Source organism: Nesoenas mayeri, assembly GCF_963082525.1.
Source record: "Nesoenas mayeri genome assembly, chromosome: 8".
Taxonomy (NCBI): Eukaryota; Metazoa; Chordata; class Aves; order Columbiformes; family Columbidae; genus Nesoenas; species Nesoenas mayeri.
In genome coordinates this window covers 18,783,351-18,810,856 of record NC_137554.1, presented here as the reverse complement: position 1 = coordinate 18,810,856, position 27,506 = coordinate 18,783,351, and the positions used below count along the sequence as shown (strand labels likewise).

At 37.0% G+C, this 27,506-nt stretch overlaps 1 protein-coding gene across 4 annotated transcripts in view; it reads left to right on the top strand.

Annotated features, from left to right (window-relative positions):
- The window catches only part of CDC73 (cell division cycle 73), a 107,359-nt gene that overhangs the window by 13,912 nt on the left and 65,941 nt on the right, over positions 1-27,506 (top strand). For all 4 annotated transcript variants that reach the window (XM_080349280.1, XM_080349283.1, XM_080349282.1 and 1 more), the window contains 4 exons: positions 1,977-2,193; positions 13,326-13,424; positions 14,699-14,777; positions 21,330-21,394. In XM_080349280.1, the coding sequence (XP_080205406.1) occupies positions 1,977-2,193; positions 13,326-13,424; positions 14,699-14,777; positions 21,330-21,394 (460 nt within the window). The remainder of the gene's footprint in view (positions 1-1,976; positions 2,194-13,325; positions 13,425-14,698; positions 14,778-21,329; positions 21,395-27,506) is intronic.

Below are 27,506 nucleotides of genomic sequence, written 5' to 3'. Positions count from 1 at the left end.
ACAGTTGTTTCTGCACCCCACCAGCTCTGCCACTTCTGCTTTTTTCTGCTATGATGTTTATCTATGCAGTCATATGCAATGAGCAGAACTGCGGGGGGAAACTGATTATCTCTATTTTAGAGAAAAATATCCTGTACTGAGGAGTGTCTTACATGCAGAAGGAGGAAAATATTGTGAGAGCAGATCAGAGGGTAATACAACCTCTGACTCCCTACAGAGCTGAGCTGCTTGGCTCTGAAGAGGCAGTAGGCTACCAGGGGATAGTGCGCTGTCATTGCCATAAGTAGTAATCAGTATTCAAGTGCTAAAACATTTGCCCATCACCTTTCCTCTTCTGTTGTATCCATCCAGAATTTTGTGAAGACTGACAGCTGGTTTTGAGTCTTACAGCGTAGCTGCCCAAAGCCAATCAGAGAGGAAAGGAAGTTCTTGCAAGATCTTGTCGATGCTAAGGATTTATCTTGGGCTTAATAGTAGTTCATTGTCAAATATTTGAGTTCAGAAGTTTTAAAGTAAAGGCAGCTGCTTGATTTCTTTGGTATGTCAGCTCTCGTAATGTAAAATAGACTTATGCTTCCTACAGTTAAGGTGTATGAGTATGAATTAAGGTACTGCTTTGTCTGTGTTGGCTTTTGCAGATAAATAGTTTTACATCATAGGCTGACTGCATTCCTGAGAAATTTATCTCTTGGGCATAAAAAAATACTGTGAATGCTTGTCTGTCTTTTAATGGGAGTAAATTTAAGTTGCAACAATTAATATAGCAGAGTTGAGACATTTATATAATCTGTAATTATACCTATTTTGAATATCATCTTCCTCTCTGTCTCTTGTGTTAGTGTACTTAAAGTGAAAATATAGAGAAAAAGAAAATCTGATTGTCATATCTGACTTGAAATCAGAAAGTTGAAAGACCAAAAAATTAAAAAAGTGCACACTGTTTTGTATAAACTAATAATTCAGATACTAGCTTGAGTGTATCACAACTTTGTTTTGGAGTCGAGAGAGAATGCTGCAGTGAGGATTACTGAGTACTATTCATAATTACTTTGTATTCTGTATTTATAGATTTATTTTTATGCTGAATGTGAAAGACTGCCCTTTTAAACAAAGTGCAAATATAACAACATTTACAGGCAGTGAGTTTGAACGCTATGCTTGTTACTTTAAAAGCAACATTGAAAAGTTCCCTTTCCAATAGTTTAGTTGTAAAAGGAGAATACTTCACAAACGGTACATTGCGAACTTAATACAAGTAATCTCAAAAAAGTCACATACGATTGAATTCCATATATGCAGTTAGGATTGTGCAATTCAGTCGTCTTTTTTTTCTTCAGCTCTTCTGCAAAACAATACAGCTCACTGTTTGGCAATCAAGTTCTATGTTTGCAATTAAAAGCAAACAGATAAAGATGTTGCATTCTTGGACTGAACTGAGCTTCCTCAAACACAGATTAATGTGGACAAAGTTTCTACCATCTGTTGTTTGTGTGGCCTACATGCTCTGAAAAGGTAACACATCTTCCAAGTGGCCAAGTTCATGAAACAGCACCTCAGCCGAAATTTAGATTAATGCTTTGAAAGTCTTGGAGCAGCCAGGGACTGACTGACCAGACACAGAGTTGTAATCCACTAAAAATAATGAGGGTCTGAAATTAAAATGATGATGTAAATGGAGGTATTAGTCCTGATGCTTTACATTTGCAATCTATACTTCGGTTTGTTGGCATTTTTTGATGTTTTCTGTGCTAACGCTGGATTGGAGTTTTTGTTAGAAGTTTGATTCTTGTGCCCAAAACAGCAATGCCAAGCTCTTGTAATCTTCAAGTGTATGCAAGGTGACTGTTTTGATTTATAGCATTGCCATAAACTTTAGGAAGGATGAAGTTACTAATTCACAATTTATTTATTTTTTTTTTTTTCAGAAGAGTTGTTTGTGCAATTATTCAGTCTCTTCTGTTATTTTGCTTATTCAGGTCCTTGTCAGAAGCCATGTCAGTGGAAAAAATTGCTGCCATCAAAGCAAAAATCATGGCAAAGAAAAGATCCACTATCAAAACTGATCTGGATGATGACATAACTGCTCTTAAACAGAGAAGTTTTGTTGATGCTGAAGTGGATGTAACCAGAGATATTGTCAGTCGGGAAAGAGTATGGAGGACAAGAACTACGATCTTACAAAGCACAGGCAAGGTAATGCTCTGGATACCAAGCTATTTTTATGATCCAAATGATAAATAGTATTTTCTTCTGTTCTCTGTATCTCTAGCTTGTTGGCTCTAGGTGACTGAGCGGATTATACTTAGTGTTCTAGCCAAGGATAGGATTGGAGGGCTGTTGGCATAGTGAAAGAAGCGTTGTTCTTACCTCATTACAGTAAGCCTAAAATGTATCTCAAAATACTTGCTTCAGCCATTTAAAAGATACTGAGTAATCACTTAATTCCTCTTAAACAAAGCTGACTTGAGCCCTACAGTTGGGAGGGCTCTATCAAAGTACCTGCAGGTTTGAAATGGAGAAAAGTGAGGAGTAACTGGTAGAAGTAGCAACCTGTGTACATTGAAAGTCCAAAGGCTGCTAAGCTGTGGAAAACACCGAAGTAGTAAGGAGAGAAAAATGCTAAAATGAACACAACAAGGAAGTGTTACCATGAAGAGGCTTTTCTGTATATTTTTGTCCCTTTATGCTCCTTTAATCCACGTCTTTAACTGGATTTGGTTATGTGCCATCCTGAACATGGTTGCAAGCACAGCTGACAGATTGCCCTCTGTGGACAGTTTTGTGTTGTTTATTGTCATGATACCTGCTGCTAAATTTCTTGAGAATGCAGTAAGTCAATTTCTAAAAGACTGCAATTGTCTGTTTTCCTGAGCTTACCATCAAATTGTATCCTTTGCCTTCACTTCTTCAAGTACTGTCACAGGAAGACAACGTTCAGAAAGTCTGTTTTCCTTTGTCTTAACAGTATTTTACGTAGTGCTTGTTTTCACAACCTGTTCTCATGGTGCTAGTGGTAGAATAATTTAATTCATGAATTATGGGGCAATTACTAGACATGTGGCACATACCTGCATGCTGCGCGCAGAGTGAGTGTTGCTGCCTTGAGTCTGTGAGATTTGTAGCAATCTCAGTGCTGAGCAGTTGATAAATTGGTAAAAGCCTTTATTGTTTTAGTCATCAGAAATGTTTATACTGAAGGGATCTGAATAGTTTTTCCCTCTTTAGTGAATCATTCATGGCATTGTTATCTTTGCATGTTTTTCAAGGGAAACTTGCAAAGATACTAGGGAAAGAGTTGAATGTTATATTGTAGCATCCTTGTGATCACAGGGAGATGAGGCAGTAATTTTAAGCAAAACCTACCACCAGCTTTGTTCTTGGACTCCAGCATGCAGTTACTTGGACTAGCCTGATGAATATAACAGTTGTCATAGCAAATCTTTGTTTCTGTGTGTGCAGAATTGCAGGAGCATTCTTGATAGACAGAATTGATGGACATTATTGATGGACAGAAATCATTGAATGTTAATAATTCTATTTTTGTATGAATAACAATGAGACTAGGTAGATGGGGAAATATCACTTGTTACCCAGGACTGTGGTTGATCCCAGAACAACTGAGGGTTTTTTGTTTGAAGGTTGACTGGGAGGATTTCTGGTTTATTTTATTTTAGTTTATTTTTTTAAGAGCTTTTTGAACTTTTGAAAGGTTGTTAGGAAGCTCAGATAAGTTCTCCCAGGCAGATTGTTCCTTGTGTACTTGCCTGTTTGTAGAATTTTGATCAGGGAAGCACCATACTCATCTGCAAATGATGTTTGGACTTTTCTGTATGATACTTTGTAATTGCTAATGTGCCTGATAATTCTTTTTATTGTAAATGTTCACTGTCTGCTTTGTATAGATGTATCTGTGGTCTCTTGAATCCTCCTAGAATGCTTTAAACCCAAAATTTATTTCAACACTAGTTTACATACCATGACTTTTAAAATATCTGAATTCCTTTAGAACTGCTGGGTGAATGATAAGAGAAAACCCCAAAATGTCAACTTCATGGTTTCTTTCCAAACATTGCTTCAGTTGGAGGCAGCTCATCAAATCTCTTGTCCATGGAGAAAAACTCTTGTGTGTGAACTTTCCCAGTGTTCTCTGTGGTAAACAAAGATGCAGAGATAGCCTAAGATGCAAAAGGAAAACACTAGGAAAATCAGGCCACAGCAAAAAGAAAATAATCTGTTGTACTTAACAGCTTTCTGACAGATTTCTCTGGTTTTGATGTGTTTGAAAAAAAAGTACTGATTCCTGCAGCAAGATGCTCCTCAAAATTTTATGTAGATGGCAACAATCTGAACTATATTTATGGAGTATTTACTGTTTCTCCTTTTGGATGCATTTTCTGATGTTTGCTTTTTACTTCAAATAGCCCTTTTTGCTTCATGGAACTGTTCCAAGATTTTTTTTGAAGTCTCTAGTGATGTAGCCACCTTTTTATCATCTTAAGCAGATTTCTGCCCTTTTAGATGCTGCTTTTAATCATCTTTTGATAGCAACTTCATTGTTGCGTAGCTCCCCTACCTGAAACTAAATAGTGGCGGGTTTTTTCCTTGCCGTAGGGGTTGTTTTTACTTACCAGAATGTTGAATTAGAGTGCATTGATACTCCTGTTGTAGAATATTCTTCAGCAACTACCTCTCTAACATAGATACTATGGCCTGAATCAAGAGATGTTTTTCTGTTCGTGGCTGCTTTGGCCAGTTGCTCCGAAAAGCAGTTGCTTATGATAGCTAAAGAATTAATTGCTGCGTCATGTCCCTTCTTGACACTTAGCCAAACTCTAATACAAAGTAACTGCAGTCTCTCCTAATTATTGTTTTCTTCTCGGGAAGTCTCTGTACTATCCCATTCATACTGGGTTATCATTCATTTCCTATGTTGTTCATTGGTTGTCATTCATAGTTTGACTTTGAGCTTTCTGTAATGCCAGATACAATCCTTTATCTGCACAACTCCCCCTGTTACCCTCTTCTGATCAGATGTTGCATTGATCCCTGCCTCTCTTTTTACTTTTTTGTGGGGTTGCTATAGTTTCGAAAAATCAGACATTTCAGTTCACCTGTATGCTTTTTGGTTTTAAGATTTCTAGAATTTACATTTATTTGCTTGCTTACTATTATGTTTTGCTTAGAAATTTTGTTGAGGTCTTTTTCAGTTTTTTGCTTGATTGTTATGCAGTTCTACCTTCTTTTGAAAATACAGTGCTTGATTTAATCGCTAGTGGATGAGTCATGCTGCACTGTCTGTTTTAAACATCTGTTGGCCTTCCCCAAGGCTGTAGTGTAGGCTTCTAGATTTTATGAATAATGTGACATTTTTATGTAATCACTTTTTAGAGCCAAATTGCATCTGTTTAGTCTAAGTTGTTGTTATTTTTTTTTCTCCTCTCATAGTAGCTTAATTTTAGAACTATTTGATAATATATATATATATATTTATATATATATATATATTTAAAGCAATTTAATTTCAGGTTTGATGAAAAGCATGCAACATAAACACTGCTGTTTTGATTACTCAACTGACAGTCTAACCAACTGAAAATTTAGTCACGTTTCAAAAGCAATAAAAGTACTTGATGCTGGAGCTGCTTCTGAATTCACTTAATTCACTTACTGTTTTTAAAACAATCCACAGTTGTTGGGGGCTTTAAGAAATTGATCTCTTCTGTTTATGCTCACTCTTCACGTGGTCCAATTCTCGTTTTTAATCTTCACAAACACACAAAAATCAGGGTAAGGGAGTTGCTACTGTCAGATCCGATACAGCTGGATATGCTGGGGTGGGGTGAGAAGCAGTGCAGGGGTAGGGGGAGAAGTTTACAAAAGAAAAAGGGGAAATATTTAATCTGTAGATTGATATTTGGATGAGATGTCTTGCTGTTGTGCCTCACTGGTGTGTGTGTGTGTGTGTGTTTTGTTTTGTTTTGTTTTTGTTTTGTGTGTGTGTGTGAGTTTGTGGGGTTTTTGTTTGGTTTGGTTTTGGTGGCCCTTTTTGTATAAAGCAGACCTAGTAATCTCAGATGCTTACTGACATGTTAGAAGGGTATGAATGAGTTCTTGATAATGTAGTCATACAATTGACTGTGGGACCTGTTTCTGTAGAACAGGGTAGATTTGTCAGGTTTACATGTATGTTAAATCAATTTGAACTGAAATATTGATCAGAGGTAGGCTCTTTATGCAGGTATCTGTTAATAGTGGAAAAACCATTTAGAGTGTTACAACTTGGTATGGAAACTCTGGCTCTCTATCATACTTGTAACCTTTGAATAATTAAATTTTTTTTTTTTTTTAATATAAGATTGTTTCTTTATGTTCACATGACTTGCTAGTCAAGGTTGCAATATTGAAGCAAAGGTCTAATTTATTACTTTGTGTTGCTTCCCTTCTGCAGACTGACCAATATGATTCTCCCAGTCTGGGTAGTTAGTCTTCCCATGCTTAATATTTACTGTATAAAAAAATTAACGGAACTTATTCTCAATTATGACTTTTTTATATATAATATATATATATGTTCCTGTTTCCTTTCTAACAAACTGGGAAGTAAGCCTGAATCAAATAAAATGTTGTTTTTTCTGCCTTAATCCTGATACTTGTTATTTGAAAACCTTAGATTAGACTGTTCAGCAGATAGTTCTCTTAAGCTTTATATTAAATGCACAGGAATCTTATTTTGCATAACAAGTAATTTGTTTAAATAAGCAACTTTTTTTTTTTTAACCATTATCAGTTTTCTCATGTTTTATCTTTAGTTATAGCAGTCCTATTGTAATATTCTAGTTATCTGTACTTTTCTTTGGAAAATAGGGTTGATGATTGTGTATTATGTATCCATAAAAAGGACACCAATACTGAAGGGACTGAACTCAGCTCAAACTTCATTTAATAGAACATGACTGTGAGTTGTATGTATTAAATTCCATAATCTTGATTTTATTTCCCCACTGCCCCACCCCCAGCTCCTGGGTGTGTTTGTGTGCCTGGTTATGGGAAGTCCAGAACTGAGTAAGATGATGGGGGTTTATAGCTGACCTGGCTACAGGGATTAGTGCTTTCCTGGTATGTGGTGTTTACTGTTGATGTAACCCACAATTGCAAATTTAATACAGTATCTTGCTCTGAATATTTCAGAATATTATTCATCTGCTTTTCTGTATTTCTGTACAAAAGTATTAAATAGCATAACTTTTCACTTTCCCCAAATGAATGTCATCTTTATAGCGGTCGGTATTTTTAATTTTGTGTTATTGCCTGGAAAATACTACCAATATGGTTTGTATTTAGATACTTTATTTTTTTTAATGTATGTCTTTTATTTGTAGGATTGAGCCTTTTAACAGTAACATTTGAATTAAATTTTTCAGTTACTTTCAGTTCATGTTTTTGTTCCGATATCATTTGAGCATTCTTGCCAGTGAAGTCTCCTGTGAGAGGATTACAACTACAGTTCTAATAGTAATTTCAGTAAAATCTTTTAATGGGATCTTGTAACTGGAAAATATTTCAGTCAAAATCATTTTATAGCAACAGTAATATAGTATTTTAATCACTTTTGACAGCTACAAGGTCCGAGAATAAAATTTTGGAAATTTAAGAGAAATTATTTGATTGTAAAAGCAATTTTTTGTGTGGGCTCTAGGTGGCAGGATTGTTCCGTGTTCCAGAAATTGTCAATAGTGGTGAATTTAGTAGAAAAATTGAAAGGATGAAGGTGTGTCAGGTTAATAACTACTAGTATCCTCATTAGTGCTTTCAAATGGAACAAGTGTATGGTTTTTGAGTGGCTGTGCGAGAGTGTAATGGGCACGATACAGCTTCAGTTCCCAAACTCAAATTTAGCCTTTATTAGCTTACCCAGTAAAACTGGGAAGACTGTTATATTGCTACTAGATATTTTGAATACTGCATTTGAAAGATGGGGTAGATAATAAAAATTGTATTTATGTTGAGCACTAGTGAATCTTGTTTTGCAAATAGGTACTTCAGATTTGTCAGAAAACTGTAAAATAAAGGATTATGTTTCCTGAAAGAAAATTTGGGTCAGCTGTGAAGTAACTTCACCATTTTTGAGCATGACAACTATTAAACAAACAAACAAACACAACCAAAACCCAAACCACAAACATTTTCATATGCTGCATTCATAAGAGAAACAAACTCAGATTATGTTTGAAGGGGATTTTTGAGCGGGTTTTGTGCTGTGCTGTGTCTCCGGGATGTTACAGTGTTGCTGCTCTTCCATACTTTGAATCAGCCTTTGTGCTATTTTGAATTAAATGTTTCAGTTGTCTTTCATGTAATACTCATGCTAGAAAAATATAGTGAAGATAGTCCAGAACAAGAGGAGTGGAACTTTTTACCAAAAACACAGTCCGCAAATATACAGGGCTAATAGCTATGTTTTCCATTCAGTGTAGTAAACTATAGTAACACCTAAATGAACTTTTTGACTGATTCCAAGATTAACTTTTTGTGAAAGGAAGTGTCAGATTTTTTTGTTAGTTTGTTTCCCCAGTAGTTAGTATCAAGTTCAGTTTTTTATAGATTCCCTTAAAAATATATATATGTATAAAGTACTCTGCTTCAGTTGGTTAGCTATGTAAATTGCAGTGCTTTATTGTGAATTTCTTAAACAACTATTTTCCTGAGAGCACAGCTAAGATGACCGATTTATTTAGGTGGTTCTTTTAAAAACTGTTTGTGTGGTAGTATGCTTATTGCATGACTTACTGTAGTATGGTCTGTACAGAGAATAGTATGAGAGGTACTGTGAGCTCTCTGCAAACAGTTGAGCATCTTGTGCATTTCATGTGTTATCCAAATGAAAGCAGGTTAGGAAAGTGGGAGAGGTACATGTGTATGTAATTCAAAAAGGAGGATTTACTTAATTACAGCTTTATAATTCAAGATTGTGTTTCTACCTGTGGCCTTTTTCTGAAAGGTCCTTGTGTAAGGAGAGAAAAGATGCTGAGTCAGAAATGATGGAAATTTTTATGGTCTGGATAAGCACAGTGCAGAAAATACCAATAGTTCACATAGCTGTTCTACCAATATGTTTGCATGCTTGCGGTTGCTCGTAACTGTCCCTGAATATTAGTCTTGCATATGTCCAGCCTTTGATTCTGAGGGCAACCTAGTACACAATATAAAATGCAGTACTTTAGGACTATCTTTAAATTAGAAGAGCAAGGAGAAGACAACTTCAATGTTGCTGAACAGTTTACAAGTTGAAAATACAGATTCTTAGGCCTAGGAGAGTGATGCCTTAAATGAACGACTCCAGATTTAAATATTTGTGTTAAATGTAAAGGTGCAAAATATTTTTCTCCTAAATGTCCAGTTCATCAGTTTGTGTTCTGTATGAGCAATTTTGACATTTCTGCTGTACTCTCTACAAGACCATCTGAATACTGTGAATACTATGTCTTGCAGTACATAGGAGCTGCTGAAAATATCTGATGGAAGTATTGCATTTCTGGTACTGCATCATGCCTTTCAGTCTGCCAGTGCCTGCAAAGGACTTAGCAGTGTGTTTGGGCATGTCAAGCAAATGTGTGAAGAAGTGTGGTAAAGGACTTTTCCTTCTCCAGCCCTGCTCTAAGTTTGGCCAATGTTTATAGTGTTCTGCAGCTCTTGATCATCCTGGGATACATGTCCAATAAGAAATCCCTACTGTCAACTCAAATGAGAGTTCAAGTTTAGAGGGTTGTTCCTAGGCTCTTCTCTCTTTGTAATGAAATGCCAGAATGTAAACTCTGATTAAAAATTGGTTACAGTTCAGCTATAGGAAAGTTTTAAAGCCCTGTAAGCCATACTGTATAGCAGTGTGTATCCTTTTCGTATTGTATTTTTGATGTAACTTTTTTTTGTTAGATGATTAAGATGATGTGTGTTTTCTTTATTTTTTTTCCTCAAGAATTGTTTTCTATAATGTTGAAATAGTTTTCTCCTTGATGATCATTATTAGAAAAAAAACACTTATTTTTTTGCTAGCCTGATAAAGATACTGTTCTGACTGGAAGTCTTTGTTAATAAGTGTTAGGGTTATGGCTAGTTACAGAAAATAAATATAGGTTGCAGAATAAAGATTGCAGTTTTTCAGAATAAATTGTGATATATTTACCATTTAGCATATTTATTACAAAAGGATTTTTGATGGTGATGGAACTTGATTGTTTTCCCCAGAAGAGGAGGTTGATCTTACTTGCTCTGGTATTTCTCATCAAACAGCCTGGTGTGAAGTTAGCACCGGTGATAGTAACTTGGCTTTGTGTATGTTAGTCACTGTGTTGGCAAGGGATAGAGCATCTGTGTCAGTAAATTTTGAGAATTTACATACTGTTGCAGGCTTTCCTACAGAACACGTATGGCATGTTCTGTAAGATGACTAAGTTTAGCTGACTGGAGCTGCTGTTCCTGATCATCTGTTGGCTACCATTGTTTTCCCTTCTGATTTACATCTAGTGCAGGAGGCATCTTTTTAGAGGCATGCTTGAGGATGGGCAGAAAATTCTATTATGATAGGGTTTTATTTAAGAAAATATTGAAATCCCAGATCAAGATAATTAAACAGTATTCCCTGAAAATAGATGCTGAAACACTTTGCCTCTCTTTCCATCTCCTTCAATATGGTGAATTATTATTAGGTGTAGACATGGTTGGAATCAACGAAGAGAGTTTTCATGGGAACAGCAGCACTCTAGGGAGCTGACAACAAGAGCTGATTTGAATTGTCCTTTTACATGCCGGGGATTTTCTTAAGCATCAATTTTGAAGCATGTTCAATTTTTTAATTCTTTTTTTGAGACCTAGTGCAGAGAAACAGATTTTTTTTTTTTTCTGCTCTGTTGCCCCCATCAGAAGGTTTTGGTAATAAAAATGCTGCTTGGTCTTAACTAAATCTAGAGCAGAAGCTAGGTGATATTCATATTCTGATCTCTGAAGGGATGAACAATGAAAACTTAGCAGGCTTGCAACTCTGCAGGGCTTTGCAAATCAGTTGGTACCTACAGTGGAGTTCCTGCTCCATCATTTTTCTGTTACAGTAATGTAATCCCACATCCCCAGCCATGCCAATGAACAGCAAGATGATGATGGTAGTTCGAGTACTTGTCAAAATGCTGCTGTTTTTTCCCTTTCCAAACAGATACTGGCTGTGGCCTTGGGGGATCTGCATTGTCATGCTGTGGGAAAAAGACATCAGCAAGAACACTTTGTAATTCCGTGCTTATTAGCTACTATTTTTCAGCAGATGGGAGAAAATCCTGTGGTGGTGTGGTGGTTGTTTTTTTTCATACTTGAAAGGATTTAAAATTTGATCCAGGACACGCAATTTCAGGCTATTAAAGTCTTGAGAGTCTGAAGTGCTAAAATGCTTTTGAAAAATTCGTAGTTTGAAGTTTACACTCACTTCAAGAGTATGTTAACTGTACATTTTATGAATGAAATGTGGATGTGAAAGCTGGTTGTAGCTTCCTTGTGACTGAAAGAAGACTTGGCTTCTACATGGACAGTCAGTCTTAAATGATTCTTCCTCTTGTTATTTAATTAGTTCTTCCTGAATTTCAGAAGACTGAATAGCTTGTCGTTTCCATGAGCCCGTATGAGATAAAGCACAGCAAGGACAGGAATTATGATTGATATGCTGCCCAGTCCACAGTTTGAGAGAAATCTCAATTTCCAGTAAAAGTGTGGAGTTTAGATGTATTTTCTGAAGAACAGAGCTGATTTTGAGTATCCTGGTATAATTGGTGTGCGCACGGCTCACAGCTCTTTAAAGGTTTCTTTTTCCAGGATTTTTCTGACTGAAAAGAACTTCAAAACCAGTTTTGTATGAGTTCATTCAGTCTTTGTGAAAAGAACTAGGTTTGCTCCAGAAATGGCTTTGCCTTTGCAAGTGGTTCCTGGTGGTCTTCCAGTTCCTGCCACTCTGGCTCGGAGCAGATTGACAACATGCTGACTGAGGTCAAGTGAACAAGCTCATAGAAACTTTGTGTTACTGCTCTGTCTACGTGATTTCTACAAAATTCACCCCAGAACTCTTTGTTTTGTAATTCATGCATTTGTTTTGTAATGCCAGTGGTGTTAATTAGCACCACTTCAGTGTTGGTATACAATACTCTGGAAGAGTCTTAAGCATTTTGTGAATACTTTATGCTATTCTGAAACAGTAAAAAAGCAATTTTCCTTAATTGATTAAAGGTTTCTTTTACTGATGAACCATTACCAAAAATTGACAGTAATGACAGACATTGTGTACACATCTCTCTATAGCTTAAAATGCCTATTGAGTGGTAATGTAATAAGCATATGCCTTTCAGAAGCTTAATTAGCGTTTACGTTTTTGTTCAGAATAAAGCAGTCCTGCTAATATTACCAGGAGGAATGTGTTTTAAAAACCTTGATCGATATAATTTGTTGTGCCTTAATGACTTGGTTATCTGACAAAACACTGCATGGAAATTATTAGAATTATCCTGAATCACTCTTGAATCAAGGATTTGTGAATGTGATTTCTGTACTTGCTTTTTCCAATTTAAGACGGAAGGCTCTACTGCTCAAATTAGTTGGTGCCAAATGGAGTGGAGCTGGAATTCATGGCAGATGTTAATAGATCTGCAGCGGAGTGTGAGGGGGCTGTGCCTGTGACCCATTCCCCGCCAGCTGAAGCGTGTTCTGCTCTGCTTGGGCCCCTCGCTGGGCGGGAGGCACCTGCCCAGCTTCTGCTGCTCTGTGGTGTGTTGGGGAAAACCTCCCCAGGCTTTGTGAGGGCTCTTCCCTGAGAGGAGCTGAGCGTCCCGAGTGGAGGAAAGCTGCTTGTAGTGCCAGGGCCTGAGACATCCCCCCAGGAGGCTGAGAGAAAGCAGCCAGGCTCTCCTTAGCACATACATACCTGGGCTTCAGAGATGAGACTTGCCCTGGAAATCTTAACAGTTTTTCATTCTTGCTACAGTATGAAGTTTCAAAGGGCGTGTAAGGGATAAAGAGATTTTAAGCACCTTGTGAAGAGTTTGGGTTACTTTGTGGTATAATGAAGCCAGTTAGATTTCACAAGTTTGGCCTTAATGATGGCTGCAATGATACCTTAAAACTCTGTTTAAGTTTGGATCCTGTCACAGAAGAGTAACCACAAAACATCTATTTAGAAAATTGGTGTAGTAATTTTGTTTTGCTGTGAAGCACAAGTTATCCAAATAGTGTCTTCTACATGTGGTGTTATGCAAAATGCAAAGAGTCAGCAAAATTCATGGGTATCTGGTGTTTTTCAGAACTTTGCCAAGAATATCTTTGCAATTCTTCAGTCAGTAAAAGCTAGAGAAGAAGGCCGAGCACCTGAGCAAAGACCTGCACCAAATACAGCACCAACGGTAAGAGCAGCACTTTGATGAATACACAAAGGCTGTGACATTAAATGTGAGAGTAGTGTCTTGTCATTAAATACAGAATTTCTTTTGGTGTAGTTCCAATGAATGCACAACTTTCAAGTATAACTTCACAGATATTCTTTGACTTGAATTGCAGTTATTGGTATTTAAAGAGTTGAATATATTAGTTTAATTTGTTCAATGTGTTCTTGTTACTTAGAGATTAAGCTGCTAGTGCCAGCTCCTGTGTCTATCAAACACTAACATCCTGCATCTCTTTGCAAAAAATGTATTAGATGAGACTGCTGCCATTTCAAACAAAATGTTTTGCTGTTTTTCTGACAGATAGGGTAGCAAATGTTTAAGAATCTGGAACATGACTCATGAGTGGGAACAGCTTGAACCAGTTTTTTTTTGCCTGTAATAAATCAGGAGGACAGTCTTAGGGCTTTATTGTTTAAGTCTATCTAGGTATTAGACAGGATTTGTTTTGTATTATGGTGTTTACTGTTGCATTCTATTAAACATAATGTATTCTTGAACTTGGTGGGAGTCTGCTATAAAAGCTATTTAATCATACTTGGTTTTGTTTTTGCTGCTACTGCATTTAACAAAACTAAATTTAAATAGCAAGATGAATTCCAACAGTTAAATATTTGCTTTGTGTTGGATTTCATAAATTGTGCATGGGACTATTCAAATGTCTCATTCAGAATAGTTGCGAATACATAACTAAGCCATCCACAAAAAGACTGAATTGGTATTTAGTGTGTCTCTGGATCGGTGCTTTTTCGAACTTTTTTTTCCCGGAATACCTTTTTTCCTCTAAATCTGTTTTTATTCTGTAGATTTAGCAGAATCTGAACTTAATCAGTCTAGCAAGGAACATTTTGTGTGTGTGGCTGAAGGTTTAATCATGAGTTGCCAGTTGACAGTGTTGTTTCCGCACCCCCCCCGCACTAATTCTTGAGATATTACAAAAACTCAGTGATTTCATTAAACTTGCAGATTTTTAGCTAATATAGTTTATTACTGCTAGTTTAGCTTTGTCTCATGTTGTGGTCACTGCTCTCAACATGTACTTCTAAATGTTATTTCTCTAAGATTGTAAGTGGATGTTGAAGGGAAGTGTATCAGAAGTTTTCAAATGCATTGAAACTCCTACGCAAGTGAACTAATTTTATGCTCTTGAGAAGTTCCATGTAATACTTTATGAAGTTCCAAAAAATCAAATATCTTTCAGTATGTTTTACAAATCTTATTTAACCTGTTTTTAGGATCCTACTTTACGAAATAAGCAACCTATTCCAGCTGCCTACAACAGATACGATCAGGAAAGATTCAAAGGCAAAGAGGGTAAGTTGATCGTAATACTTCTTTTAGAAGAAGAAAAAAAAAAAAAAAGAAGCTGTGAAATGATGGTGAGATACAAAGTTCTGGTTAGGGGATTCTCTACTTTCCAAACCCAAGAAAGGACCAAAAAAAGAGAAGTAACTATGCCTAAAGAGAGCTTTTCCTGGTAATAAAGTCTACAAATATTATTTATTAGAAATTATTTCTACCTATTAGGAGGCAAACTGAAAGCTTAAAACCAGAACTTCTTGAGAAAAGAATGAATTATTTGATTGGGGAAGCTCATATGTAATTAATGGAAAAGCAGAACTGCAAATGTCACTGTCAGGTGTGTAAAGTGAAATTGCCTGTCCTCAAACAATCACAATTACTTCGCAAGTTACTTCCAGTAATTATAAGTAAATATTATTAGCTTGTTATGTCTCTTTAAATTACAAAACAAAATTGCAAAATGTTAGCTCCCTTCTGTAGAGGAGATGGAAATAATCTACAATATCTAAGAATTTTCACTTGTTTTAGATCAGAGTAGAAGGTTGAACTTGTGTGATGACTCAAATTTTTTCTCAAAGGTATTGTAACTATAGGAAGGATTCACAGCAGTCTTCGTATAGTCGCATCATGATTGCAGCTTATTGTCTATCTCGGTTTCGTATACTACTACAGTATTCATGAAGATTTAAAGTTTAGGCAGCAAAGAGGTGAACTGTTTTTTCTTGGAATATACATGTGCTTTAATACAGAATTTTTCTTTTAACAGTCTTGTTCTTAGCATAAACAATTCAAAGCTTGTAGAGCTAAAATAGTAAATTTGGGATTTTTAATGTGAGATGCTGCTGAGTTGCAGCCAAATTGCTCCTTGTGATGGATCATTATTTCTGATGCTGTGTGTCAGGATGTCTCTCTGGTTGGCCTACTGAAAATCTTTATGCCAAGTGGGACAGGCTTTGCTGCAAGAATGGCTTAGATTGCTTTAATAGCGAATGTGAGGCAGGTGGCAATGGTAAGGTAGTACTCTTGAACAGCAAAGCATCAGTTACATCTGCAGTCATTGGTCCTGCTTATGCAGCCCAGCGTCAGTACTTGGTGGCTCTCAAATTGGGTGTCTTGTTACTGCAGCTTTGGTTGGGCAGGAGAGTAAAGTCTTTCCTTTGACATCCTGAAAGTTCTGTGTATTAGAAATGTATTAGAAAGTCTCTGCAATTGGACTTGTATGTCCTCGATGTTTCCCCAGTGGAAGAATGTGTTACTTGGCAGTGCACCCATCATGGTGAAGTGTGCAAATGGGTTTGAGGTGAGGAGGTGAACACCCTGTGGTCTCTTTCCCTGACTGCTGATTCTTTCTTGTTGGTTTTGTTTTTGTCAGTCAGTGATGCTGTCCTCTCTTCAACAATGTGGAGCTCCATTTGGATTTTCAAACATAGCTGCTGATTTTCAGAAGTATATCTAGTTTTCAACCAGTCATAAGTACTAAGCCTGGGGCTATAGAGTTTTTAAACTTGAGGTGACTCTAGACCATACATTTTTTTTCTCCCTCCTATACATTGTTAAGAAAGTTTCTTTATGAAGTATTTCTCATAGTAACTATTTTCTTCTAAATTGTGTGATTTCTGTTTACACAAGGGGGGAAAAGAGAACGCTGGTAGCAGGAGATCCAGAGTTCTGAAACTTGATTGCCTTGTTAGACTTTCATTTTAAGGTTATAGGATTCTGCTGCTACTTTTTTTTTTTCCTAGCAGAGTGTATGTGCAAGAGATTCACATTTGAAAAAAGTTGCAGTTTGTCTCTATTTTCTGGCTTAGTGTGACCAAATAATATGATAACTTTCAGTACTGTACATTCACTTCAGTGCTGGGAAAGTTACACAGATTCATACTGTAATTTTTCTTTTATTAGTACTGTGAGAAACTTTTAAGAACTTGGGGTTAATTACTTTAAGATTATTACTGAACTGTTATGTATGAACTTTGCAGAGAATTTTGTAAACTAATTAGTGTAGCTTGGAAATTCAGGCATAAAACTTTTCAATTTTATTTGTTAGGGTATAGTACTGAAAAGGAGTGTTCTGTAAACTCTTATGTAGAATGAAATTTAGTGTCAGTGGTTTAATTACCATGGATGTGAAATGGGGTAGTGAATCGTTTCCAGACAGTCTGCAGAGCTGTTGCTCTCTGGGGTTTGAAGAGTTTACAGCTGAAAAAATAAGTGGTTATTCAATCTTATTCATCCACAATTCAAACAAAGTCTTTGAGTTCTTCAGTATTTCAGAGACATGCTCCTTTCTCTTTGCCTAGACTTCCTTCCAGAAATTCAGGTTAATTTGAGTCTTTCAAAGCTGTTATTCTTTTGGTAGTGTATCAGTGCTCAAGTTTTCACCCGGATTGGATGGCTAAAGCTGCAGCAGGTGCAGAATCAAAATGCAGAGTGACCTAAATTGACATAGAGCAGTAGGCTTTCAACAAATGGAAGGCACTTTGAACGTTAATACATGTATGCAAGGAAGTGGAACAGATGCCCAAATGGTGATTGAGAATATAATCAGTCAAATAAGCTGATGTATTAGAATGCATATTTTCGTTTCCATGTTTAATTCTTTTGAATGAGAGAAGTCACTCAGATTCATGCATGGTGACACTAGAAAAGTGGTGAACCACAGTGGAAAAGTGTATGGTTCTTGTGATGGTCTTTGAGTCACTGAACTGTGAGATTGTGATTATAATATGCAATAACTGGAGAAAAAAAGATAGTCTTAATGTTAACTGATGATAGTTCATGTTTTTGAAGCATTAGAATTGATTTTTCTGTATTAGTTATTGTGTTTAGACTCTCAAGATGTAGGCTTTAAGGCATATGTTGATGCCAGTGTTTTTAACAATACTTTTATGTTTATGAAACTGATTATATTTGGCAAACAGAAAAAGTTGTAATACAGTTTGTCACAATACATTAATGTTGGGCTTTGCTTGCATTCTTAACTCCTTAGTGTTAGACCTGCGTTTAAAGTATTTATTATCGAATACTTTTTGCCTGAACAAAATGTGTATGATAACTTTGTATTGAAGACTCTCAAGTAGGGGTGTGTGGTGTAGTTTGGTTTTTTTTTCTTGTTAAACTTTTTTTGCATCTAACCCCAAGTTTAAAAAAAAAAGGTTCAAATCCTGCCATCCTGATACTTAGAGGACTCTTTTCTTAGATACCCTTTTCTTAGTAGATGACCTAATTTTGACTGCCTTCTCTATTAGCATCGAAGAAACTGTGATTTTGAAGCTGGAGTTGCAGACTAATTCTTGGCTAGGCATTAATATTTCATCTCTGTGCTGGTGCATGACTCAGCAGTGCAGGTTTGAGCTGGTTTGGGAGGGAGGGGAGAAACATTGCTTTAGTGTTCTTAGAGGGGTCTGGCAATTTCTGCTCTGTACGCTGGGGCCTGTCTCCTGGTGCTCCAGCTTGCTCTGTGTTCTGCTCCTCTTTGCCGTGGCCTGTGGCTCCTCCTGTATCCCAGGCCTGCTTTTGAGCAGCTGTGTCAGGGTCAACTGCTGCCTTTGGAGGATGCTCTGGAAGAAGTGTCTCTCTGCTTTGTAGCTTGGCCCCTGATTGTCTTTTACAGGCAGCTGTGTTAACCTCGCAAACACCCTGAGCAGCCTTTGAAGCAGGAATGCAGCTCTGATGGCAGAGCCCCTGGCTGGGAAGCGTTTGTTTTCTGCTTTGCATAGGCTGTGGGCAGTGAGCAGAGCTAGAGGTACCACTGTATGTGACCAAGTTTACAGGCTGTTGAGACCTTATAAAAAGGCACAAAAGTGCATGTGCCAGTGCTGCCACTTGTAGCAGTGTTTGTTTCTGTAAGAAAAGTGAGTGTTTGACTGGTAGAATATCACATAGTGAATGTGAGAGGATCAAGTCAGTAAAACTGTATTGTGAGGAAAGATTGTCCGTGCTGTTACCAGTTACAGGAGGGTTGCATTGCTGTGGGTATCTGAAGCTGACAATGCTGAACTCATTCACCAGTTGCTTGAGAGCTTGAGACAGGAAATTTGAGAGCTGGTGGGCAGCCTGGGAGGTGATTTCTCCTGCTCATGCCACCCTACCTACAGGTAGCAGACCCTGGGATTGCACTGGACCTAGTAGTGGCTGCTGTAGCTGTTTGCTGGAATGTACCTACATTCTACTTTGAGCTCTAGTTAGTGACTCTGCTGGCTTATTAAATGAACCAGGACACATTTCATGAGAGACCTGGGGAGATTTTTGCAAAAGTTGAAACCATTGACTGGGAGGAAACTGTAACAAGCCAGGCACAACAAGGGATGCTGCTTTGCTGGTCTAGTTAAGGAAGCCTGTTGTGTTCTTAGGAACTTGGGAAGAACATATGGTTGAAATAGTTGGAAATTCTCTATGTCACAGGCAAGAGCAACCCATAATAGGTCTGTCTGGAAAAGGGAAAGGTTTCTCTGTTGGTGACCTTTCAAAGTTCACAAACAACTGTCAGCCTGGACTATATGCCTCAGATTTATGTCACTCCAGGTCAGCAAAAGCATCTCTTCAACTTAGAGGAGCTCTATCAAGTATTCTGCCAGGCTCCAGGCACGAACTGAAATATTAATATGCTCCTTGCCCAGAGACGGTGACCTATATAGTCACAGAAAAAACTGCTATCCGTGGAAGTGTTGGTCAGATGCAACTTCACTATCTTTAGCATAAGTTTAGCTGTATGAGTGCTGAGCTAAGACTTAATGCATAATTACATTTTGGGGTTTGGGGGAAAGGCGGTAAAGCAATATCAGTTTATAATGGAAGATGGGCTGCCTTTTTTTTTTTTTTTTTTCCCTGTAGAGAAGACGACATTCATGTCTGTCTGTACCTGCAGAATCAACTCTGTGTCGTTCAGAAATGTTAAATCTGGCAGAAGGGGAGGGGTGGCCTTGAGGTGCCAAGATGAAGAAGAGCTGGAACGAGGGTGACTTTGTGTAAAAACCAAAAAACAACAACACACACACAAAAAAACCAACACCAACAAAAACAACCAACCAACAACAACAACAACAAAACCAAAAACCAACCAAACAACAACAACAAAAAAAACAAACAAAAATCACCACCCTGTGGCCGGTAGCATTAAGCCTTTCCATGTGATAGAATAGGTCTGGTACTGTAATAGAGCAAAGGAGGGGAAGGAAAAAACAAAAACAATGTTCAGAAAACATATACCTATCTCCATGGTGAGAAGAGTATGTTCCGTTTTCAACCCTTGGCTATCTTGTCCTAGGCACTGGAGAGTTATTAAATCTGGGGAACTTTTCGGCCTCATTTCCTGCAAGTGTCTGATAATCTTCCTCATCTAAGGAAGAAAGGATGAGCAACCATAGATGCTTCCCACAGCATCTGCATTGTTTCCAAGGTTGTCTGAGTTTCAATTTAAGTTCATTTACTCATAAGAGCAAGGAGCTTTAACAGTCTTGAAAATCTCATATTTTTCTTGGACTTTCTGTAGGTTCAGATGTGAACATCACTTTGATTCTATGTTAGTTTTGGTCTATTATGTTTTTGTGCTGATGCATTTTATAAAGGTGGTGTAATAAATGGCAGAAATGTTTCAATTCCTTATAGCTATTTCTGTATAGTATCAGTTACCTTTACCCAAGTCCAGTTGAAATAGCCTCAAACTTTCTTAGATATAGACAAATTCTTGCTTCTCACGGTTTGATTGGTGATTATCATGCCATTTTGAGTACAAATTAATTGGGTGTTTGGTTGATGTAGATGCATGGTTGACAGTAGATGCATGAGGCTAGGGAATTTACAAAAGGAAAAAGGTTTTCTTGCAAGTCCTGGTCACAGTATTTAGGAGTTGACAGAGAAGGAGGACTCAAAGGCAAACAGGCCAACGGCAGCAGGTTTAGTCACTGAGCACTTGCAAGATCCTGGCACTTACTCAGCATAAATTCAATCTTATTAAAACAACAACAACAAAAAACCAAAACCAACCCCTTTTATCACCTTTAGTGTGGTAGTGTGAATTTATGCAGATTTTGTCTTCTGTATAATATGACAATGATGTTGTTGCTCTTCTGTGCTCCAAAAGTAAATTTATCATGTTAAGTGGCCATGGTTTTATAGTCAATGTGTAAACTGATTTCTTATGAAGTATATTTTTCCATTAATACAACTCTAAGTTGAATATGTTGCATTATAGTGCATTCTGAGAATGAGTTGCTTCTCCATTTTTGTAGTGAAGAGAAGTTCTTAGATGAAGTGCATATTGTAACGCATTCTCACAAGGATTTAAGTTTTTATCTGTTCTCTGTAGTGGTTTGAATGATTCCATGCAGCAGGAAAGGCTTACTGTGCAGAAAGCAGAGATACCAAATGGACCTCTGTTTAAAGAAAACACAGATTTCCTGATTACTGACCAGGTTTTGTATTGTGAACAGAACCTAAACCACCACCAAGAGCAAGATGTGTTCTTTGCAAAAATAAATTCAAAGATATTTTCAGTGTTGTCTGCGTGGACAGGATGTCCCTCTGTTCATAATGATTTACAAGAGACGTTTTTTTCCTTTGCAGAAACGGAAGGCTTTAAAATTGATACCATGGGCACCTATCACGGAATGACTCTGAAGTCTGTAACGGTAAGCTAAAAGTATTTTCTTAATTTCTTAAGTATATTTTGTGGAAATGATAGCATACCTGTATGTATGTCTTGTCAATCTGGCCTAAGCTCTGTAGTTCACTTTGGCTGACTAACAGGACTAATGAATGTTCTCTGTGAAAAGACAAAACATGTTTTCATTTGGTCTGCACATTTGTGAGATCTTTACTCAAGGGATTTGTCCTCAGCAAAAGGTGTGCTGCGAAGGCTTTGCTCGTGGGTTCTTCTTGTGGAGGTGCAGTGTTTTTGTGCTTAATACTCAGATTTTTTTTGCTGGTCTTACGTGTGTCTATGAAAGGCATCATTCATAATCGTAAGCGGTAGAATTACACTCAGAAAACTTAAGTAATAAAGCTGGGATTTGGAGTATTGTTCTGTTTCTTTCTCTGCATTTAATAACATTAATTTGTTTAGTGGTGGGAGAATTTGACCTCTGCATTACTGTTGGAGCTTTCAAGCTTAGTGAGCTGGACTTCTTTTGTATGACTTTACAATGCTGTCAGTGGGAATTGCTACATATACAGATGAAAGAGACCCTCAAACAGATTTTTTTTTTTTTTTAATTATTTTTTTTGGCCAATATTTGTCTGCTTTTGTGGAAGCGAGTTGAATGCTCTCAAACAAATGCTGTTTTGATCTGCTGGTAAGAAGGACAGATGCTACAAAACCAATGTAGAGCCCTCATTAAGGTTCTTGCCATCTGCATACCTATATAAAACTGATGAATAGACAGCACTAAATACTTTCCTAAATCCATGCACTACTTCTAGATAACACTCCTAATTTGAACATAAAAACGGTACCTTGAATGTAAATTTCTTAAAATAATTTAGAGCTTTTTCTTGTTTGATAAAAGCTCTTGCCCAAGTTTTTTGTTCCCAACCTCCTGGACTTAAAATATCTTAAAAATTGGAAGGAATCTACTTAGCTGTGAACAGTGTCATTTCTAGATGAACACAGAAATCGATTGGATGAAGGAGGGGAATAACCCACTATGTCTGAAGATTTGTTCTCAGATCTTGAACTGATTCTGAGCTGCTTTATGAGGGATCAAGCAGTGTTAATATACCAAACCCAGATTTCTATGGTATTATGTATCTATTTGAAGTGGTAGTCACTTGAAATGACTTAGTAAATCAGTTCTGTTTAAATTGCCCTGCGGGGAGGAAAAAGAAATCAATTTTTTAATAAAGGAGAAGTTTATAGTGAAGTAGAAATGTTTAAATGTTTTAAGCTTGTCATTATAACAACTATAAAAGTGAGGGGATGCACATAGCTCTAAAAATGATACTTCTTAAAGTTCATTAAAAAATAATTAAGGTTTTATATTCTAGGAATCCTAGCTCACATATTCAACATACTACCTAGAGTTTTGAGATGGAGTTACTAAATTGTCCTTGTTGGTTTCTTTCATTAAGAAAGAAAACTGATATTAAATTACTATTAAATCTTTTTTGCAACACAAACTAATTTTTGAAATGACTATTTAAGAGGTGTTACATGACTGCACATGAAAGCATCATCCGGTGTCATGAGAAATATTAAAACTCCATCTGTCATTTAGCATTTTTCTAAGAAAGAACTTGTAAGGCATTTTTGGAGCTTTATTTTCCAGACTCTTAAAAAGGTGTCCTAAATGTTCAGCTCATTCATAAATTACAGTGACATACTGACTTTGTGCTTCAGATGGGAGAGAAATAAATATGTGTATTATGTGGCACAGAAATATTCATCTGTTTTTGTCTAAACTTGGTCACGGTGATGGACCACATAGTTATAACCCATAATCTTCAGATCATTGTTTTATATGGAATGCTTAATCTCTTAGTAGTTAGCAAATTCCACATTATACTTTTACTTGTTTTTGGGTGGCTTGTTCCTATTTCTTATGCTAGGCAAAACTAGGGAGGAAATGGGAAAGTAATTTTTTTTCCCCTAGAGATTTAATGGAAAAGAACATTGTACTCATTGGCTAAATCACAGGAATATGGAGGATGGTGCTGGAATTGCATCCTACCTACATGATGTCATCTGCTCTCCTCATAGCATGGGTATAATCTCGTGTGAACTTGCCAAACATTTAAAGGGAATTGAAGCATTCTGCAGCTCTTTGTTAGAGGCAGTCTTCAAGCTTCAGACCTCTGATTTCCAAATGAGTGGTGAAATTTGAAAGGTTCATTTCTATACCATTTTTCTTCTTGACTTTGGTTGCTCCTCTGTTTTTTTCCATTAGTGTATTTATAGAGAGCAGTCATTTTCTTACAACTTTTTTTTTTGTTTGGCTAAACAAATCTTCTTGTGAAATAAGCTTTCAATTCACATGTGAGTTTTCTTTTGCTAGCTATTTCAGTTAGAATTAACTTTTTTCCAAGTACAGAGAAGTATTTATGTAATCCACGTGCGATCTCACCAATGGCTTGTAGTAGGGTATTTAGAATTTCCTACTGCTTCTGAAAATATAAATATTGCCTTGAGACAGATCAATTACCTATTTTACTTTATATTTGTTCTTTATCACTTTTTTTGTATCTTATTTTTGGTCTGGTTTCCACATTGGTTATGAGTTGCATGTTGGAAGAGGTGGTTTAACCTAGTGTGGTGGTTCATTTGAGTGTTTAATGTGATTTTTGATACCATTTACTCGGACTTTTGTTCTTGCTGTGTTACATTGTCCTTTATTTTCTCTGTCTGAACAAATAACTTTGTTTTGATGGTTAGTGTTCCCTTTAAAAGGTCAATGGAACCATTAGCTTCCAATAGTTTTGATCTTGTTTGCAATTGGAAAAACCTTTGTAGACATGCTTGTGACTTGGAGTGGAAACTGTGCCCCACTGTCTGGAGTTGCGCACCCACTTCTCATGTCAAATTTTAAGAAGCTTTTCTTTTTCTTTTTTTCTGTTTTATTCCCTGCGTATCTTCCACTTGCACTCTGCCTTACCTTAATTATCTGTAGTGATTTTTATTAAATGTGCAAAACTTCTCTTTTATTTTTGTTCCTGCTGCAATGTGAGCTGTCATAGATGCTTGTTCTTTTTAACAGCAAAACAAAAACTTCTGCATCTTGACTGCTTGCTTTTCATCAGTGATGTTGGAAACTTTCTTAGCATTCAAAACTTGTGCCAGAACAGATGGTGAATGGTGGGCTTTTTCTGAAGTAATGTCAGCTAAAATAACTTGTGCTGCTGGCAGTTCTTCCCTATAACAGAGTTTTTGCTTAATTGGCACACTTACTTTCTCTTAGGAAGAACTGACTTATTTAATGACTTTTTTTTTTTTTTCTCCAATTGTGAAGGCATGATTTCATTATTCTGGACCTGGAATTGTTTATAATGGACCATCTTCCTCAGAAAGCCTTTTTTAATACCTGTGGTACCGTCTATTTGCCTGGGCTGGTGATGTTTTGGGAAGCTAATGGTGATACCTCTTGCTATCCAGTTACCCAGCAGTTCATGTTGCAAATTGTGTAGCGTGACTTTCAGAAATGTCCAGGTCTATCTGCAGGTTTCACTTAAAGCATAATCCCTTGGATAGCAGGATAACTTCTGTGCTTTAGGTAGGAAAGGTTACTGTTTGAGATGGATCTAATAAGAGCTATGGAAGATAAATATGTTAGTATTTTTGTACCATGCAGGGTGCGAGGGAATGCTGGGAGAGAATTTTAAGCTGATAGTCTCAACGTGTTCTTTCTTACTTGTGTAAATTTTACATGTTCAGCGCATTAGCCTTCTGCTTTTCTAAAGTGAAATGTGAATTTGGGAGACTAAGCCAGTGTCATCTAGTGGAAGCCTAGAAAGTGGTCTGACCTTTCTTTTATACAGAAACAAAACTCAGTTTTGGACTAATGGTTTCTGTAACTAGAATATGTGAATTATTTAACTGTTACTACAGCTTGAGATGTGAAGATCAGAACAAACTAACTATCTGTACTTAGGTCAGGATACAGGAGAAGCTGCTTGTTCTGTGAGTATCTGATAAAGCTGGCTTTTGTAGATCGGTCCTAAAGTGGAGTCCTCTTCCAAGCTGAGGATGTGCTTTGTATTGACTGTGTGCACGTGCAAGTGACATTTGTTTCTCCATGACAATAGTAGTCACAGTGATGCTGGTTTTACTCATCTTGGTGCTTTTTCTTTCTTAGGTTTTAATGACTTTAATATGAAAGGAAGGAATAGACTGATCTGATCTACCATCCTCATTAGTCTTGAGATGTCATTCAATGTGGTTATAAACTGGGGTGCAAGCAAGATATGCATAGTACTGCAGTAGGCCCTGGTAGAAATTACTTTTTCTTTCCTAACTGCTAGAAATCTCTCCTGTTTTTAATTTCTGTTTTCTTTTAGTATTCATAGCTGCTGAAGCTCAGAGGATTCCTTTGTCTTTTGTTTTTGCTGCTCGTAATGGAATCTGTTGATCATCCACGCCCATAAGCAGCCAGAACTACTGCTGGCATTTCTTTCTCTTACTGTTCAGTAAACAGGTGGATGCAACAGCTCTTTTAGCTATTGAGATGATCTACATATCAGATAGTTGGGCGCCATGCTTGGAAAGTCAGCGTATAGTTATTCAGGGTTTCAGTTGAGGCACTTTGCTTGTAGCAAACTCCAATGCAAATTTCTGCAGAGCATTCAAACATCTTAATTTTTATCTCTAATAAGAAATTCTATGTAGGTTTTCAGTGCTTCTGACTTTAGTGATATTTTTCCTATGAATTAACAAAAGTAACTTCAGTCTTTCTGGTGTAAACTGCCAGGCTTTACAATTATTTGTCAGTTGTAAAATTACTTTGAGTAAACATATGTGACTATTGGTAATTAAAGAAAATACATTACATTTCAGTTGAAACAAATACTTTACATAGTCCAACAGAAAACTACTATTAAAAAAAGAGGGTCTCTATGTAAGCCACACTACAAACAGGCTTAATTTCAGAAGAATTGGAAGACTGGTTCAGCACCACCAAGGTCAGCAGCATTTTTCATCATTTTTTGTCAGTCTCAGATTTTGAAGCTTAACTAATCAAAAGATGTTGCTGTTATTGCCTCCCAAATCTTTCAAGTATGGTGTAGTCCCAGTGATTTTATTATTTTAACTGAGAGCTTATTTAACTGCTGGTATATTTTTTCAAAGTATTAGCATGTAGTAGAATGAAGGGAAATGCCAAAACTTAAAGATTGGGCCGTTGGAAATGAAGCATGTTGGGGTAGGACCAGTCAGCACGGTGTATGCACATATTTTAAATAAGACTTCAATTAATTGATATGCGTCTGTGTAAGTAGGTAAATTCACAAGATTTTTCATTTTTAATTTGTCATGAAGGATTAAGACTGTGATTTAGTGCCAAAACTTGAAATGACTTTTCGAAAGCATGTAGTGGAACTGGACATAGTGTCTCAATATACAGATAAATAGCACTTACCTTTAAAAAATTAACTGAAAATGTAATACATCTTGCATAGGAGAGATATAACTACTTATCCACATGTCACCCGTTTTCTGTGTTATGTTCTAACCTCATTAAAATATTTGAGGGCAGTGGTATTGAGGAGGGAGCCAACAAAACAACAGACTCTTTGAAAGCATTTTAAATGGCTCTGAAGCGGAGCATGATTTTCATGCAGTCTGTGCATAAGCTGGTCATTATTCTCGATGTGAACATAACGCCAGCCTGCCTGCACCCCCGCTCGCCTCCGTGGGCCAAGCAGTGTTCCGTCAGCTCTTTGTGTGCACACTGTTCAGATTTTAACCATCAAAAGGATGTTTGAAATAATTGCCTATTAAAAATGAGTGTTCCGTAGATGCTGCTGCATGTAAAGAGTTTTGTTTTCATTGGATTTGTAATTTTTTTTTTTACATGTTAAATATATTTATCTGCAACTGCAATTCAGGCAACCATGAGGTTCTTGGTCCATGGGGATTAAGGGCTAGGACATGACCAGTAACTCAGAAAATCCTTGACCTGGAGAAATGGATGTTTCCCTGGAACAGTCTGCCATCAACCTTACACTGCTCTGCAGCAACAGCCCCAAGGGCCTTGGGTGTCTCTGTTACTCTATCGAGAGTGGGTGAAATGCAACCAAGTTTTCTAAGAACTATTA